Source organism: Ambystoma mexicanum, chromosome 7p (genome assembly GCF_040938575.1).
Source record: "Ambystoma mexicanum isolate Mex_15411 chromosome 7p, UKY_AmexF1_1, whole genome shotgun sequence".
Classification (NCBI taxonomy): Eukaryota; Metazoa; Chordata; class Amphibia; order Caudata; family Ambystomatidae; genus Ambystoma; species Ambystoma mexicanum.
This window is the reverse complement of record NC_090939.1, coordinates 232,407,258-232,423,988: the sequence shown is the minus strand read 5'-3', so window position 1 is coordinate 232,423,988 and position 16,731 is coordinate 232,407,258. Positions and strand designations below refer to the sequence as shown.

Below are 16,731 nucleotides of genomic sequence, written 5' to 3'. Positions count from 1 at the left end.
TGACAGAATCCAGTTCAAAACTGTCTCACTCACCTTCAAATGCCTTAATAAGTCAGCCCCTCTTTACTTAATGAAAAACCTAAAAAAAATATCCACTGTCCCTATCAGGTCAGCCAACTCCTTCTGCCTCACACTCCCAAGAATTAATCTGAAAAAAGCTGGCGGCAGCAGCTTCCCTGTTTTAGCAGCCCAAATGTGGAACTCGCTTCCCATTGCCATGAGAACTGACCAATCATTGTATAGTTTTTAGAAAAACACCAAAAGTTGGCTCCTCACGAATGACTCTCGAATTACTTGTGGCTACTCTAGGTCGCCTCTCACGGTACAACACTATCTCCTGTTATGTAAATTGTTGATGTAAAGCTAACTATGTATATACTGTTATACGTTGTCTGTAAATATTTTCTATTTAATGTTCACAAGCTAACTATGTATATACTGTTATACGTTGTCTGTAAATATTTTGTATTTAATGTTCACAATTCTCCTTACTGTAAAGTTTAAAACTGATTAATGTATACAATGTCTGTAACAACACTTGCAACTGAAACCATGAAACTTATCTGTAATGCGCCCAGATAACTAAGGGTTTGGTGCGCTTTATAAATCAATAAACAAAGAAACTCTTCATTCCAGCCTCCCGCTGCTGAAAAATCATCTCTGGACCCGGCGATGCCCAACAACTATAGTTTGATAGTTGTTGGGCAGCAATCACTCTATCATTCACACGAGCACCCATCACCATGCACTCACTCATAACACAAGCATGCATGCATCCATATACATATTTAAATGAAAATAAATTAACATAAACGTAACTTCTGCAGGGGCCTGCGCGTGGGTGCTGAAATGCCCCGCTCCAGGCTGCACTGTCCGAACATGCGAGGAGGTGCAGGAGCCCCCCCTCGCACATACAGCCATACAGTGCCCCAGCCAGCATTTCCAATGAGCTATGCAAGGCTGGCGAAGCAAAACGCCCCCAGCCTTGCATGACTCAGTGAGCATGTGCAGCTGGGGAACTGAACTGTCAAAGGGAAAAATGGTTTCCCTTTGACAGTTCAGCTAGCCCAGGAGCACTCTCACAGCTGGAAAAAGCAGCAGAGCGAGTGCTCAGTGTTTCACTAGGCTGGCTCATCGGCACCTCCATAATAGGTGAGGGGGCCACTGCGTGTACGCTCCCTCGCCCTTTATGGATGAGCCGCCAGGCCTGAACTGGCCTATAGGGCAATGCCCATACCAAAAATGCTACTGTGGGCCAGTCCAAATGGGCCACTTTTTTGGCCAATGTGGCCAGTTTGGTGAGTTACTTTACTATGCAGCTAGTCGTTTTGACCATTGTTGCTGAATAAATATTCTTTAAATATCACAATTTGCTTCCATTTTAACAAAAAACACCCACTTGCGTACTATTCAAATAGTCTGTGACTAAAGGAATAGGTATCCATTTGCAACTGCAGGCCACTTTTTCATTGGTGCCCGAGACCTTTTTATGCTCCATTCCGAACATGTGAGCCAAGTAATTTTAAATGTGTTTTATTTTTTATTTTATTTTTTTAAACTTTTCATGCTGGGCTCTCGTGTCCCGCTGGGGGGAGGGAGGGCGCCCTACAGTTTGAAGACCTCTGCTCTAATTTATACCTTTGGCATGTGAAGTCATGCTTACCTGTAGCAGGTGTACAAATGTCAGGTTGCAACCTACTAGCCAGCCACAAAAAGTCACTTGCCACCTCAATTCAAAACATAGACACATCACAGCAGTTCTTACTCGCTGAGAATTCATTGTCACTATCCAATGGCTAGTTGCGAGTGCACATTTGGCACACTGACTATAGCATATCCTTTCCTGGGTCCTTTAGCACATGTTGCTTGCCCGTTATCCCTCTGCTGCCTTTTAGCAAATGTTTTCCTGTCTGTGTCATTTTTAGTACAACATTTGTGTCTTGCCCTCATGTGTTACATCTTCTCCTGTGTCTCCCTTCTACGTGGTACATGTCTTCCTTTGTTCCTCTTTCTCCCTTTCATCACAGCTGTTTTTCATCTCTCTTCCGCCTTAGTACATCTTGCTTGTTTCTCCCACCTTTTACCTATATTTTCCTTTTCGGGACACCTAGCACATCCTTGTTTTTCTCTTACTTTGGTTACGTCTTGAGTCTTGTCACTTGTTTTATTCTTCAGCACATCTTGTCTTGTTTTCCTCTACATACTCTGTCTGCCTGTTTGATGTCTCTCTACAATGCCTGTGCAATGTTTTGTGCTTTTCACCCACCCAATGTGGGTTTGTCTTGTGTTCCTCTGCCACCTTTAGCATGTTTTGTCTTCCCCTATGCTTGTCTTGTGACTGTCTCATAGTTTAGTACCTTTTCCTGGCCCACCTTTGGTGCACTGCAGTGTTATGCTTCTATTTATGTTGCCTTTCCCTTCTTTTAGTGCTTTGCCGTCAAACTATGGCCAGCAGCAAAGTAGCTGTGGTGACCGGAGGGAATAAAGGCATCGGACTGGCAATTGTGAGGGCTTTATGCAAGCAGTTCAGTGGGGATGTGTACTTGACAGCCCGAGACCCAAAACTGGGGGAAGCATCTGTGAAGAAGCTACAAGAGGAGGAAGGTCTGACTGCTCTTTTCCACCAGCTGGATATCAATGACACGCATAGTATTGTGGCACTGAAGGACTTCTTCAAGGGAAAGTATGGAGGAATAGATGTTCTGATCAACAACGCAGGAATTGCTTTCAAAGGTAAATGATAAACTACTGATCTGTTATTTTTAACTTATGTATTAAGGCTTTAATCAATTTCAGAAAGTGGAAAAGGTAACATGGTGGGAGATTGACACCAGTTAAAACAGTTAAAGTTGTTACTTAAAAGAAATGAAGCCTACAATTGGAAAATACAAACGCCTCAGCATAAAAGAAACAAAATGTCATACCCACAAAGGTTGGGAAACCAACGTTGAGGTGTAAACACTCTTTCCAAATGAAGTATTTCCCGAACACAAACAAACCTCATCACACTACAAATCAAATATTCTGCTACTTCACTAAAATGTGTTTTAAAGTCGTGCGAGGTAAGGTCTAATTTGTAGTGTGGTGGAGTTTGCTTTTTTAAAACTGTTTTTCTTTCCACTGATTTCCTCCTTTTTTAAATTGATGTTTCCCTGTGCATTCCAAATGAATGTAATTTGAGTGTGCATTGAGTCTTTGGTGTGTATGGATGTTGAGTGCTAGTGAGTACCTTCAATATTGGGTTGGTGGGGGTGTCCGTGTATGTGCGCCCGCCATGGGGACATCTGCAAATACATGTGTAGGAAGAATAATAGCATCCCTATTGCTGCACCACAAGGCATGCTAATTGGAATTATTTTGCTAGTGCTTACTATCAACATGCCATCTCCCAGAAAATAGATCCGTGAAGCGCTTACTCCTAACCTGCCCTATAGATAATCGGAGGACTTTGCCTGTCTCAGAAGTGGTAAATACTCCCACCACAAAAAAAAGTACAAATGCCCAACAAACAAGAAAAAATGGGCACATAGAAGTCTACAACATGCTTCCACCCACAAAGTTCCACTGTTTGTATTTGTATTTGTATTTAGTTTATTTATAAAGCGCAGCCAGGCCCTGGGGCATATGGGCGCGTAAGGTAGAGCTGGTTACAGGGTTAAACAGAGTTACGTTACAGTTACAGGAAGGATACAGTTACATGGGTATGCAATCAAAACAATACAGTATGTAATCAAAACAATACAGTCGGCCAGGTTCCAAAGTAGTTACAGGTAGGAGCTGGCATAATAAACAAGTGCATGCGCGGAAGTTAAACTGTCAGGAGTCCGTGTTATGGAGCCAACATTTCGTGCTATATTTGAACCGGTTGAATGACGGTTCTGCGCGTAGATGTGGGGGGATGGTGTTCCATAGTTTGGATGCTTGTACCGGGAAGCTAGCTCCACCCGAGTTGAGGAGTTTAAATCTCGGTATGGTCAAGGTGTTAGTTTGGGCTGCTCTAAGAGGTCTCAAGGCGGAGTGTGGTGTGAAGTGGTTAGTGAGGTATGCTGGAGCAAGGTTAGCCCTGACTTTGTGTGTGAGGGCAAGCGTTTTCAGGGATATTCTGTGCTTGACAGGGAGCCAGCGTAGGTTACGTCTGGTCTCAGATATGTGTGCTTTTTTGGGGATGTTCAAGGCAGCTCTGATAGCATTGTTTTGGACTACTCGTAGTTTATTAATATTTTTATGGCTGGTGCCCAAGTAAAGGGCGTTACAGTAGTCTATTTTGGAAAGGACTAGAGCTCTCGCTAGAGTGATACAGTTGGGTGCGGAGATGAATGGTCTGCATGCAGTGATAAGCTTGCAAGTGTAAGCAGCTGATGACGCTACTGCGTTGGTTTGTTTAGAGAGGGATAAGGTAGCATCAATGTAAATACCAAGGGTTTTAGTGTTATTAGAGACTGAGATGAGATTGCCATCAATGGTAAATGCTTTGAATGAGGGATTGAGATTTTTAAGTTTGGCATGAGTGCCCAAGATAATCAGCTCGGTTTTATCGTCATTGAGACACAAGCCATGGTGTGCCATCCATGCTTGTATAACTGAATAGATTTCATTGAGGGTCGTACTTTCTATTTCGTAGTCACCCGTGATAGGAAAGAGTATCTGGGTGTCGTCCGCGTAATTGGTATACGTGACACCCAGATAGTCTAGGATATCGAAGAGGGGTTTCGTGAATATATTATAAAGTGTCGGGGACACGCATGAGCCTTGCGGGACACCACAAGGTACTGGGGCCGGCTCAGCGGAATCTGTGGGAGAGAAGACCCTCATGGTTCTGTTCGCCAGGAAGGAACTGATCCATGCTGTGGCTGCATCTGAAAAGTGGGCTGCAGATTTCAGGTGTTGGCAGAGTGTTTGATGATTAACCAAATCAAACGCTGCTGACAGGTCAAGCAATAAAAGGAGTGCAAGTTTGCCATGGTCTTTCAAAGTTTGGATCTGGGTGGTAAGGTCAATAAGTGCAGTTTCCGTACCGTGTCTTGGTCGGAAGCCTGATTGCCTGAGCCCTAAGAGGTTGTTGGCTTCTAGATAAGCCTGTATTTGTAGGTAGGCTGCTCTGTCCAGTATTTTTAATAGGAAAGGTACCGTCGTTATTGGTCTGTAATTAGACGGGTTAGCTGGGTCAAGCGTAGGTTTTTTGAGGAGTGGAATGACCCAAGCGTCTTTAAGATTGTCAGGAACTATTCCAGATTTGAAAGAGGCATTGATGAGATTGGTAATGAATGGCGCCAGATCGTGTGCAGCTGCTTTAACAATCGGGGCAGGGCAGGCATCGCCTTGGCAGTTTGAAGGTTTCAGTTTCCTGATGATGTTTTCTACTTCCCACGTTGAAAGGGGTGAGAAGCTGAAAGGTTTACAAGTCATTTGGAGGGTTGGAGGTATGTTGGGCAGTTGTTTGTGGTTAGGGTCTGCAGATAGCACAGATTTTTTTGCGTTAATTTTGGATTGTAGACAAGCTATTTTATCTAATAAGGCTTTCTGGATGTTGCTGCACCATAGTGCGTCAGTAATACCTTTGTCAGTCGGGGCAATAGGGGATTCTAATTCTTTGAGTATTTTGAAGAGTTCTTTAGTATTGGATTCCGCTTGTGTAATCCTTTTGTTATAGGAGTCTTTTTTGGCTAGGAGTATGGCTTCTTTGTAGCTAGAGGATACTAGGGTTAGTTCAAATTTGTTCGGTGCTGTGGGATGTTTTTTCCAAAGTGCCTCAGCGGTTCTTTTGGCTTTACGTAGTTCTCTTAACTGAGGCGTGAACCATGTGTTAAGGTGACGCTGTGGTTTCGGTTTCCGCAGTTTTAGCGGGGCAATGGAATCCAGAGCTTTAAGTATAGCCTGGTTGTAGGTGTCCACTAGAGCTGTAGGGTCTGCATCTGAATCAATGTTATTCAATATGGGGAGTAGTATAGGTAGGAGTTTGTCGGGAGTAATGTCTTTCTTATTTCTCGTGCGGATGGCAGGGGCGATGGTGGGCGCTGAGTGAGTAGTGTTAGCTTTGATAGCAAAGGTTAGTTTGTGGTGGTCTGACCAGATGCATGGGTCATTAGATAGGAGGTCAATAGAGCAGTTGATGTGTGAGAGCCAGTCTAGAGTTCTACCTTTAATATGGGTAGATTCGTGGATGATGTGCGTGTGACCCAAATCAGATAATGAATTGGCTAAGTCAAGGGCATTGGTGTCTTTAGGATCATTGAGACCGAGGTTAAAGTCCCCAAGTAGGATGGTTTGCGAGTTAGGTTTGGTGTTTATGGATATAAGTGATGCAATGTCCTCTGTGAAAGAGGCGATGGGTCCTGGTGGTCGATAAATGAGGTGCACGGTGGCCGTGTGGTTGGGTGAGAGGGGTAGCTTAATAGACAAGGATTCGGCAGACGGGATTTGCGCATCTTGGATGATTTTGATGTCGAAGGTATTTCTGTATATGAAGGCAAGTCCGCCTCCCTTTGTTTGAGTGGTGTTTCTGTCAGATTATTTTGGGATCAGTGGTACCAGCAGAACAATGGTACAGGAAGGGTTCTAGTGATATTACGGCCTAATCGCAGGAGGAAATTTAAAGTGAAAATGCATCTTTTAACTGGCATGCATTACTAGATGGAAGGAGTATGGATTTCAAAAATATATCTGTCCTGGAGTTAAATATATTTCTACTTGTCTATTCTTTTTAAAAATAGGGAGTAAAATACTTTCACTTCAAAAAATGTTCTGGAGCCATAATTGTAACCGTGGCATAAGATGTGACAGGACTGGGCATAGCATTAAGCTCATATTTGATTTGCCAACCGTTTCTCGCAACAAAAATAAGCGCCTCACTGAGATCACCCATGGTGCCTGTAACATGGATATGTCTTGAATAACTGCACTGCTCAGCACAGTCCCAACACCGTGCAGGTATCCTCAAACTAAAGAATATTGTGGGGTCCTTCTTAATGGAGATTCCATAGAAGGCAAGTCAAACCAGATAAATCTCAATACACTCCTGAAGTGCCTAATTTAGATATGTGTTGTACGTAGTTCTGACCACAGAGAACCCCTCTGCTGGCCTTTGGCTGTAAGTTCGCCCAATTTAAAATACAGTTTTACAGTTACTGCAACCAGTCACATTTGTGCAGTTTGCGGTAATGCCCTGTGTGATCTACTGGGGCGTCCGTACTTGATTGCCTTAATTTAATTCTCTTTTTTGGGCTAATACCAAAGTTTCCTAAAACACCTTTAATGTCAAAGTATGCATACTACATGTCACTTGCTACTAGCCCAAATATAACCGCTTGAGTAAGATAGCTGAATATCTTTGAGACGTGAACTCTATTTACAAAGTCGCATTTAAATACAAACTGCTATTGGAATGTGACATTTTTATGAACTTTTGTTTGAAATAATAGACCCTGAAACGCTTTCCAGAAAGAAATGTGCCTTCCTGTTATATGCTCCTCGTGAGATGGACCCATTCAATGGAAACGCCCCATCCACAAAGGTGGATAGAACAGCCTTTTATTTTACAGACTTTCTTAACGGTGCCAGCATGCAACCCTTTTCTTCTTCTTTTCTCTGTGTCTGCCTAGAAGTGATTTTGGCGTCCACATTTTCTCCATGTCTGTCCAATGGTGGGCCATGGCCCTTTGGGTGAGAAGGGAAACCCGCATCTGTAGGAGAGCTGGATATTCGGGACCGCCATCTTCCTGGCCAGTGTTTTTTCTTGAGGTATGGGGGTGGCGGATACGGCAGCAAAGTGGTTCACCCTTTTTAGGTGTCTCTATTGCAGCTTAGGTCTCGACCCACTCTTATATTCTGACAGTCGAGTATGTACGTTGGAGGTAGTGTCTTCAGGAGATGCTTGCGAAAAGTGGAGGACGTACATCCCTTGATCATGAATACCCGGATGGCTTCCTCATGAAAGAATGTCTGGAACTGGCAGGGGCAACGTTTTTTGGTAAACCAAGGACAAATTCATAAATGGTTTAATGTGGTAGTTGACAGCCTTGTTTGACGCATAACATTCATAACCGCGATTAGGTGGGGTGATGAATTTGCAGTTCGTTGAGTGCCGTTATCAATGTGCCATAGGATAATTTTTTGGAGAACTCGATAATAACATAAAGATTGACCTTTTCTTCTGGAATTTGCTTGCTCATGGAACATCCGATAAATTCTGCAATGGCGCAAACCCGTAGTTTAGTCTTTTTGGATATTTATTGACGTCTTGTCTATTCAACAAGTCTGGCAACACAAGAAAACATTCCTGAGCCGATCTCTACAACTCAATTTTTTCCTTCGTTTCAGTGATTTTGAGAGCTACTTAAGTCTCAAACACATTTTGCAATCCGTCCAGTCAAACCACAGTCCTTCCATTATGGAACACATTTGAATGATCCAAGTTTTCTTGTTCAGAACAAGCCATGTGAATCGACAAGTACTCGAAAGTGAGAAAAGCTGCAATGAACTGGGAAAAAGGAGCTTGCCATCAGTATCCCCATTAGTTATGATCTATGGTGGCCCCAAAAACATAATGGCAGATCTCCAAATAGTACTCGCTCAACAGAAAATATTTTACAGGGAATGCTGGACCTCATTCAAACTGCAGCTAAAAGATAACCCTAACTGCTTTACATGCAATCATCCTAATGCTAATTACATCTACTCCTGAACACTGTCTGGCTAAATGGCCATAACTCTTGTACAAACCTAGAAATAACTTGATATGGACTTTGGTACATAACCTATTAAACACCTGGAAACATTGACTTGGTCTTTGGCATCAGTTCTAGCCTTGATAATGCGTTTTCAGCTTCTGTATTGTGTTTTGATATATATGGTGATATGCAAACAATTGGATAATTCCACCATCAGGCACTTGCCCCAAAATATTCAAAAGTGACAAGGACACTGGCTTTTATTTCCATTCAGGCACGGTTTGGCATGGCTTACTCCCTCTCTACTAAACTCCTTGCCTTCTTTCTCTCGCCCTTGTTTCCTTCCCTCTATTTTTGCATCTGAGCTCAAGGCACTTGGGTCTTACTTATGTCCTGGAGGGGCATTAATGGTATTTTCCATCCCCTTCAGGGGTGATAGTACTTTATGGCTCTTCGTGGCTCTTCAGGAACAATGTGTGCTTTTGAGAAGAGATGTCAGGAGCTTGCTGCACTTTTCAGTGGTGCGAAATCTCCTTGTGTGCCATCCAGGGGTGCTGGGAATATTTCATGACCCTCTAGCAGAGCTAATGGGGATCCATATGCTCCCAAGGGGTCCAGAGGGAGCTTTGTGTGCCCTCTCCAAGGTACAGCGGTTTCTTCCACTCTTCACAGGGGTGCAGAGGTTGCTTTTTGTGCCCTCAAGGATGTTGGAGTGCTGTATCCTCCAAAGGTGTAGAGGGGACTTCATGTGCCCTTCTCCCCTCGCAAAGATGTAGAGGTGATCGTCTGTACTCCAGAGCTGCTGAAGGAGCGGTTGGTGCCTTCCAGGAATGCAGGTGTGTTTCAATGTGTACTCCAGGCGTGTAGTGGTGGATTCCTGCATCTACCAGGCATGCAGAGTGGCTTTCTCTGACCTCCTTAAGGCATGGAGGTGCTCCGCTATGCTTTCAATTGTTGGTGGTGATATGCTTCTGTGTCATGTTCTTGAAAACTGTGGAGCTTTCTTGTGCCCTCCCTGGGTACCTGACAATGCAGTCTTGTTCTCCCGAATTGCTTTGATTCTCTGACCTGCCACCCAGGCATTGGGAGCGAGGGATAATTGTGCATCCAGAATGGTGAAGGGGTAACCTGCCTCTCACAGGAAGTGTGAACAGTGTTTTGGGGCGCCAAAGATGATGTTGGAAAGAGCTTGTTTGTGCAGACAGGAATCGCCCACAGACCTGGTACCCAATCCCTGGCGCATGATCTTGCGGTAGGTCAGAATCGGGAGACAGACAAGCATGCATGATTTCGAAAAATCTTTATTTCCTCTTCTTGTTCCCTAACTCTGTGATACTAAACCATACTCTATACAAATGAAGAAACAAAGGGGTGTTTGTCAGTGTGTCAAGATTGTCAAACATAAATAGAGTTCTCTGTCCAGAAATCCTATTCTAACCTATTTCTCTTCATACTGCTCAACTGAAAATCTAAAACAACCATGGGCTTTGCCCAAGGGAAACATCCACCCATGTATCTCTTTAACATAGTCCCTTGCCTTGTTCACAGCCCAAAACATAAGGTTTGTGTACAGCTGGAGTGCTGTCCTTGGGTTCCAGCTGGATATGATATGATCATTTATTTATATAGCGCCTATACACAATGTGTTTCAAAGCGCTTCAAGGCAAGGGAGGGAACAAGGGACAATACAATGACATTCTTACAGGACATGAACAGTAAGGATGTGAAATTAACTATCCTTCTCGGCCTGACGACATTTCAGATAGTACAAGAGCTAAGACCTCGATAAGGAAGGGAGGGCGAGAGTGGGCAGGAAATGGAAACAGACCAGCAGCTATTGTATTAGGCCTGACGACATTTCTGGTAGAGCCGGAGAAAAACAAAAAGGTGAGCGAGAGGGGTGCAGAAAGGGAGGGGAGGAACAAGACCAGCGACTATCGTACTAGGCCTGATGACATTTCAGATAGTGCAGGGGAGGGGGGAGGAGACAGACGAGGTTGCTATCCTACTAAGTCCAGGGACAATTCTGATGGAGTAAGTGCATAGAAGAAAGTAAGGGGAGGAGATAGGAAAAGGGAGAGGAGGAGAGAACAGAAAGTAAGCAGCCGAAAGAGTGGAGAAGCAAGAGGGAGAGCGAATACAATTGCAGAAGTCAGTAGTAACACATAATATTGCAAGCCAGGATACAAGATGAAGATGGGAACGGCATGATTCAGGGCCACCATGAGTACAAGATGCAAAGGAAGTCCAGCATGAGAGTTGAGAAAGGGTGACGCACTGTGAATCAATGAAGTCCATAAAAGTCAAATCCAGCATTGGTCACAAGACGGTGATGGTGAAACGAGAATATATCGGGACAGACTCCTGCAGAAGTAGGCTGGGGGGGGGGCCAGGGGGAGCAGGGTAGAAGAATCAAGCAAAACAGGCAACACCTGTGTGCGAGAAGGGAGAAGGGAGGGGGGCACAAGTGAACATCACAGGGGGACAGAGGGAGTAAACATATGTTGGTGCATGCTTACCTGCTGTCTGAGCAGGGGGTCGGGCTCGGAGTCCAAACAAGAATTGCCCTTTTCTTCATCTGCCCTTCACTTCGGATGCCTGGGCGACAGACGCCCTTGATCGAAGAGTTAAGAGCAGGAAGGAAGAGGCAGTGCTAAGAAGGTGGGCTGTGTTTAGGCCAGATGACCTAGATCCACTTGCACCTGCTCCCCCATCTGCAAAGGAAAAGAGGGTGGAGGGCTCCTTAAGTAGGGAAAAAAGGAGCAGCAGCCAGGAAGGCACCAGGTGGGCGGGGCTTGCAAATTGGGGAAAAAGAGCAGCAACCTGGATGGCGCCAGGTGGGCGGGGCTTAAGCAAAGTGAACTAGATCCACTTGCACCTGTTCCCCATCTGCAAAGTAAAAGAGGCCAGAGGGCTCATTAAGTAGGGAAAAAAGGAGCGGCAACCAGGAAGGCACCAGGTGAGTGGGGCTTGCTAAGTGGGGAAATCTCTCTGATTCTTCTTGAAATTGCGTGCCTCATAGTCCTCACTTCGGTAAGACTTTCGTATTCCCCCTTCCTGCAGTCTGGGGTTCTTGGAGCCTTTCTCTCCTGTTCGGGGCTCATCTGACCTTTCGCCCAGAGCGGGCTCCTCTCCATCTCTTTTTTCCCACTCTGGGGCTTTTTGCTGTTTCTCTCCCCACTGTGGGGTTGCTTGACCCTTTGCACACCTCAGGGTTTCTGTCAGTTTCTCTCCCCACTCTGGGCTTCTATCAGCTTCTCACTCTCCACTCTAGGGCTCTTCTCCTTCATACTGCCCACTCTGGGGCTCTTCTCCTTCATGCTCCCCACTCTGGAGTGGTCTCAGTCTCTCCCCGCTTTGGGGCTCTTTCCTCCTGGCCTTGATGCTCTCCTCCCATGTCTCGGAAGCAGCTGCATACCTTTATCCGATGAGTGGTGCTATTTCGGAGGGTTATCTAGACCAAATGCCTCCACCTGCGTGACTTCTCAACTAGACTCTAAAGCGGTGGGCGTCTCCTCCTGGTTCCCGCTTATTCGATGTGGGGGCTTGTGGGCAGTTCCTCCTCCCGGCTCTACTTCGGTCTGCTGAGGTACACCCCACTGCTCCGGTTTCTCGTCTCTCCTCTCTATGTGCACTGTGGCGTAAAATTAAAGTCTGTGGTCTGCGTGGATACTCCCTGATTGATTCCTCACCTGGTGTGACATCAGGAGGCTGTTTTCCCCCATAGTTCTGCTGTTATCACTAAAGAGTATAAAATGAAGTTTGGGTCAGAAGCCGAGCCAGCCATCACACATCATAGTTCCTGCATACCCCAAAAAGGTGTTAGTCTCTGGAGTGATGGGATGGTGACATGAGTCTCTCCCTGAGGTTTCTCTGTTCCCTAAGGGGGGAGTCACCTCCAAATGGATCCCTCTTGCCCTGTCCCCTAGAACCTCCTTATTTCCAAAAGTATTGCTCGCCTTTGCTCATGCATTGCAAGCATTCAAATGTGAATGACAAGTGCCTGCATAAAGTTAAACCCCAAGAAGACTGAATTCCTACTCCAGGGCCACTCCACTAGGCAGAAACCCACTCGAAGTTGGCCGGATTAAATACTTTTGGACAGGTTAAATCCTCACCTTATCCACTCTCTAAAATCCCTATGCTTCATTGTTGGAAGCCTTCTGTGACAAAGTTCTAGATTCTGTCGCTTCTCCCCAGGAGGCAGCCTTTCTCGTGAGGCTAGGAGGTGAACCTGCTCTGCAATGCCCTCCCAAGGGTTTGAGGCAACCATTCTTATGGGAACTGCCTAAACCACATATCACTAACCCACCTTCAACCACATCCACTGAAGAAAAATATGAAGAGCAAACCAGAGTTTGTTGTCGTCATCCAAATTCTTTAATTGTGCCTTTAATGACAAACATCTGTTGTACTGAGACGAAGAACACCATTGGAAGAAAGGAGGGGCTTTGTTGTTGCACTTTGTAAGTCCCACCATAGCGTAATAAGCGTAATAAAAATGGGAGGCGAAGACATTGAGAGAGACCCCGAAAGTTGCAACACTTACAGTTACAGAAGTCCTGGATGCACGGCCGCCGATGGGGAAGGAAAGCCCAAGTGTACCTTAACTTCAGATGTGCAGTGTCAGAAAGGAGGAGACGCGCGGTGAACCAACATGAATGCAAGGCGTCGTAACCATGAGAGAAGAATAAGTGGTGGTGTTACTGCAAACGAGCTGTGGTAGACCAGTGTGTGTCCATAAACTATGCTGACATGACTTTGTTGAGGAATTGCAAAACGGATCGATCGAAAGAGGAACTGAGAACCAGTATGGGAGAACATTGGAAAACTGAGAAGCCAATCTGAAGAGTGAAAGGGAGGGTCCCAGCCTGCTGTAAATCCCAGTGACATTATCCCTGAAAAATCCAGGTTACGGGGAAAGCGGGAGACCCGGGAGAGGGACCGAAAATCATTACTGGAACGCTAATACTAGTCACAGTCAAGATAAAGTATCCAGATTAAATATATAGCGTGAGGATCATTACTCGAATGCCCAAACTCATCCCAGTCAAGATATAATATTCACAGTGAAAGAAGTACAAGAGTCAATACTGGAACGCCCAAACTCCTCCCAGTCAAGCTAAAGAGTGGACATTGAATAAAGGGAAAACCTTTAATCTGAATAAAGAGAAGGGACTAGACTTGTCCATTGAGAAGAAAATGACAAACATAAATAGAATAAGACAAGAGAAGTATAAGAAGAAAAGAGTAATTAAGGGGAGACGATGCTTGAAACCTGGAAGAATCCATCAGAACGGTATCATTTAATTAAAGTAGTTAAAAGCTATTTAAAGATACTTTGTTAAACTGAAGTCGGTGAGGAACCAGCTCACAAGAGAAGGGAGTCATTCTCATGTGCTTTTGTTATTCTGATAGTGGTTGGGTTAAAATAGCTTAGTTTGGACAGTGGACTGATCTTGATTTGGACTCTCACTGACGAGCACTGTAGTTAGTTTTTTTTTAGGCACGGAACACCCTTAGCATTTTAGGTAGGGAATACCCTTAGCATAGGGGAAGTTGGGAGTTTTCACTTTTTAAAACATTTTTTTTTTTTTTTTTTAAATCAACCTAAACGATGAGATGTAAGATCAGTCTGTGTTCTTCTTCTGACCCGCCACACTTCCAATAACATATTGCCAAAAGGCTCAAATGGCTTACTATCTGATCTCTCTACTCTGCAAGATGAAGCTCTTCCTCCCGTCTCAGGACCTCCAAACTGTGGTGTAGGCCTCAGTGATGTCGCATATTGACTCGGGTAACACCCTCTTTGCAGGACTCCCTGCTGTTTGCTTGTCTCCCCTCCAAGCCTTCTACCACACCGCGGCTCACCAGATTGATGGCTCTGTGAAATGTCACCACACCCACCCTTGCACGAATTACCCTGGTTCACCATCTCATCGAGCATCTGGTCCAAAACCGCCTGACCGTACCTACATGGCAACCACCATCTGTGCTGGGCTACCTAGCGGTCCAAACTAAAAACATCATGGAGTACACAGTCACTACATAGTAAGACCATCACAATACTGGAAAATAGACTGGATTGCAAGGAGAAAACAGGTAAACAATCCTTCTCGTACCATACGCCGTTTCTCGAGAGTTACAACCTAGACCCGTCCAAGTCTCCTTCAGTTTTGGAAAGAATTTAAGGCCTTAGTTTAACATAGATTCTGGCTATTTTGTGCACACCTGCAACCATATGTTGTACTGTGATGATTATTATTAATGTTTACTTGATGGCTAGTTAAATACTCATTACCTATGTTTTGCTCTTTGACCTGTAAAGTGTTTCATTGCTCCCGAACTAGGTATGCACTATAAACATATATAACAATATTTACAACCAACTGTTCACAAAGTGTGCATAAACCCACACAATACACATGCACTCAAACATTCATGTCTGTTCAAAACTCTGCACATACTTGCTCACATTGTGCATAAACCCTCATACTGCAAATGCGTGCTAATACTGCACATGCACACTCGCACGTATGCTCGGATTCAACATACACCCACAAAATCCATGTACCCCTTTATGCATACGCCCTCACCCTGCACATACACCTGCAGATATATTAATAGCCTATACAAAGTTGAAAATATTGGCTTTGTTAATGGTAGTTTGGTTAGCTACTACTTTGGCCAAATGCAAACTAATTTAAAGCAAGCATATCAGACATTTAAATGCATGTCAGTATAATATGATTTTTTTTAAATGTGTATATATATATGTTATTGTTTAAAGCGTGTACATTGTAAGCGATGTACGAGGTTTTGGGAGCCATCGTTTGAGCTGGCATCTTTTTCTTTATTTATTCTTCTGCATGTTCTACAAACCGACCCTCAAACGGAGAGGGTCTTCATTTAATAACACAGTGCAAAAGTATTTTCAATTTTATTTCAAATTTCCCCCCTTGTGTACCTCCCCCAGCCCTCTCTCTTCTCCCTCCCCCCGGCAGCTGAAGTATAAACAACTATTGTGATTGGGTTGCGACATCAGCAGGACAGTGCACCTTCTTTATGGTGGGGGCTTCCCAGAATACTCAGAATTACCCAGTGAGTGTCACAGCTGGCCTCCACCTATATTGGGGTTAAGCCGTATTTTCGCAAGAATAGGCTCCATTCCGATTCTCTGGGCATGCAAGATTCCTCTTACATTCTCCATTTCATAGATCTCCCTCGCTTTGAGAGCCCACATTCCCTCTGTGGGTAGCCGGGGTTTTTCCACCTTATGACGAGACATGCCCTAGCCGCCAAAAGCAGGAAATGCACCATATGTGGCAAGCGCGTCCATTCTCCATCCACCTCCTCCACCCCAAATAGCACTAGCAGCTGGTCCAGCCTTCTTTCTATCCCATCTAGCCCTTTCTATCCCATCTAGCCCCCTGACCCAACTGAGCACCTCTTTCCAGTACCTGCAAACTTCCAGAAAAGCCCACCACATGTGCCAATAAGTACCCTCTGGCCGCAGCCCCTCCAGCATGATGGGTTCACCCCCGGGAACATTCTAGACAAGCGTGGGGGTTGTACTGCCACCTATAAAGCAGTTTTAGCCCATACAGCTTGTATTGACATCAGTGCGCATTCTTGCATAAGGCTTCCATTCCGCTTCATCCAATTCCCTCCCCAGGTCCTTTTGCCACTTCCTAAGGTACTGCCCTGTGTCCCCCTCACCCGCTTGGAGGAGTGCCTGATAGATACTGGAGGTTAATCCCTTGTTCGTCCGCTTTTCACTCAATATCCACTCCATCACTGTCAAATCTCTCTGTATTCCCTCCTTTAATTTCTCGGCCATGAACACCCCTTTCAAACACAGACAGCCTCTTCAACCCCAGCCCCTCCTTAACCTCCTCAATCGTGATAAATGCCTCTTTTTTTTTTTACCAGTTGTCCCACTCTTTCAAGCCCTGCCTCAAACCATTCTTGGAAGCGTGCCGGCTCCTGAATCTCTTCTATAATTGGGGGCGCCCAGATGTGGCTCAAAGGTGATGGCCAAGTCGTCACCCACTTCATCCCTGCT

General features: G+C 44.9%; 1 protein-coding gene across 2 annotated transcripts in view; it reads left to right on the top strand.

Moving 5' to 3' along the window:
* The window catches only part of LOC138525858 (carbonyl reductase [NADPH] 1-like), an 84,402-nt gene that overhangs the window by 59,434 nt on the left and 8,237 nt on the right, over nucleotides 1-16,731 (top strand). For both annotated transcript variants that reach the window (XM_069636128.1, XM_069636127.1), the window contains exon 2: nucleotides 2,428-2,733. In XM_069636128.1, the coding sequence (XP_069492229.1) occupies nucleotides 2,445-2,733 (289 nt within the window). In that variant the 5' untranslated portion in view covers nucleotides 2,428-2,444. The remainder of the gene's footprint in view (nucleotides 1-2,427; nucleotides 2,734-16,731) is intronic.